Source organism: Corvus brachyrhynchos, unplaced genomic scaffold, assembly GCF_000691975.1.
Source record: "Corvus brachyrhynchos isolate BGI_N302 unplaced genomic scaffold, ASM69197v1 scaffold245, whole genome shotgun sequence".
Taxonomy (NCBI): Eukaryota; Metazoa; Chordata; class Aves; order Passeriformes; family Corvidae; genus Corvus; species Corvus brachyrhynchos.
This window is the reverse complement of record NW_008238988.1, coordinates 2,429,196-2,430,073: the sequence shown is the minus strand read 5'-3', so window position 1 is coordinate 2,430,073 and position 878 is coordinate 2,429,196. Positions and strand designations below refer to the sequence as shown.

The 878-nt window shown below is 64.9% G+C and overlaps 1 protein-coding gene across 1 annotated transcript in view; it reads right to left on the bottom strand.

Moving 5' to 3' along the window:
• SIX4 (SIX homeobox 4) overlaps positions 1 to 872 on the bottom strand; it is a 10,925-nt gene extending 10,053 nt beyond the window's left edge. The window contains exon 1 of the mRNA XM_008637282.2: positions 166 to 872. Within this exon, the coding sequence (XP_008635504.2) occupies positions 166 to 866 (701 nt within the window). The 5' untranslated portion in view covers positions 867 to 872. The remainder of the gene's footprint in view (positions 1 to 165) is intronic.
• Positions 873 to 878: the final 6 nt, after the last annotated feature.

The window sequence follows — 878 nt, the reverse complement described above, 5'->3', positions numbered from 1 at the left end:
GCCCGCCCGGGCCGGGTGGGTGTGTTGGGGGGGAGGGAGCGGGGAGGAGGAAGGAGGGGAGGACGAGGCGCACCGAAGGTAAGCGCCATGTTTGCAGGGGAAGAAAGAGCCGGGAGAGGGAAAGGCAGGCGGGAGAGGGGGCGGGGAAGAAAAGTTTTCCCTCACCTTTTGGACTGGGTCTCGGAAGGGTTGCGGTCCCGCTGCCTGCGGTTCTTGAACCAGTTGCTGACCTGGGTGAGGGACAGCCCGGTGATCTTGGCCAGGTTGCGCTTCTCGGCGGGCGAGGGGTATCGGTTCTGCTTGTAGAGCTCCTTCAGCGCGTTGCGGGACTTCTCCTTGAAGCAGTAGACCGTCTCCTCGCCGTCCCAGATGGTCCTGGGCAGGGGGTATTTCCTTCGCAACCTGTACTTGTCCACCGCCCCCAAGGGTCTGCCCCGGGCTCGCTCCGCCTCGGTGTAGCGAGCCTTGTACCAGAGCTCCTGCAGCAGCGGGTGGTTGGAGGAGTCGAAGTTGTGGCTCTCCAGGATGCTATAGAGCTCGGCGTAGATGCCCTGGTGGAAAGCCACCAGCGCCCGGGCTTTCATCAGGCTCTCGTTGCCACGTAGCAGATCGCTCGGGGGCAAAGACCACAGGAACCTGGCCAGGCGGTCCAGGTTCCCACCTTGCTGCAGCGCCTCGCACACGCAGGCGACGTGATCCGGGGAGAAAGCCAGGGGGGTCTGCGAGGAGGAGGAGGAGGAGGAAGAAGATGATGAAGAGGAGGGAGAGGAGGCAGCGGGGTGATTCCTGGCCAGGAGTTCCGTATGGAGCAGTCCCTGTTCCGCGGCTCCCTCCTCGCCAGCGGCGGCGGAGCCTGCGTGCTCCATGGGGAACGGGGC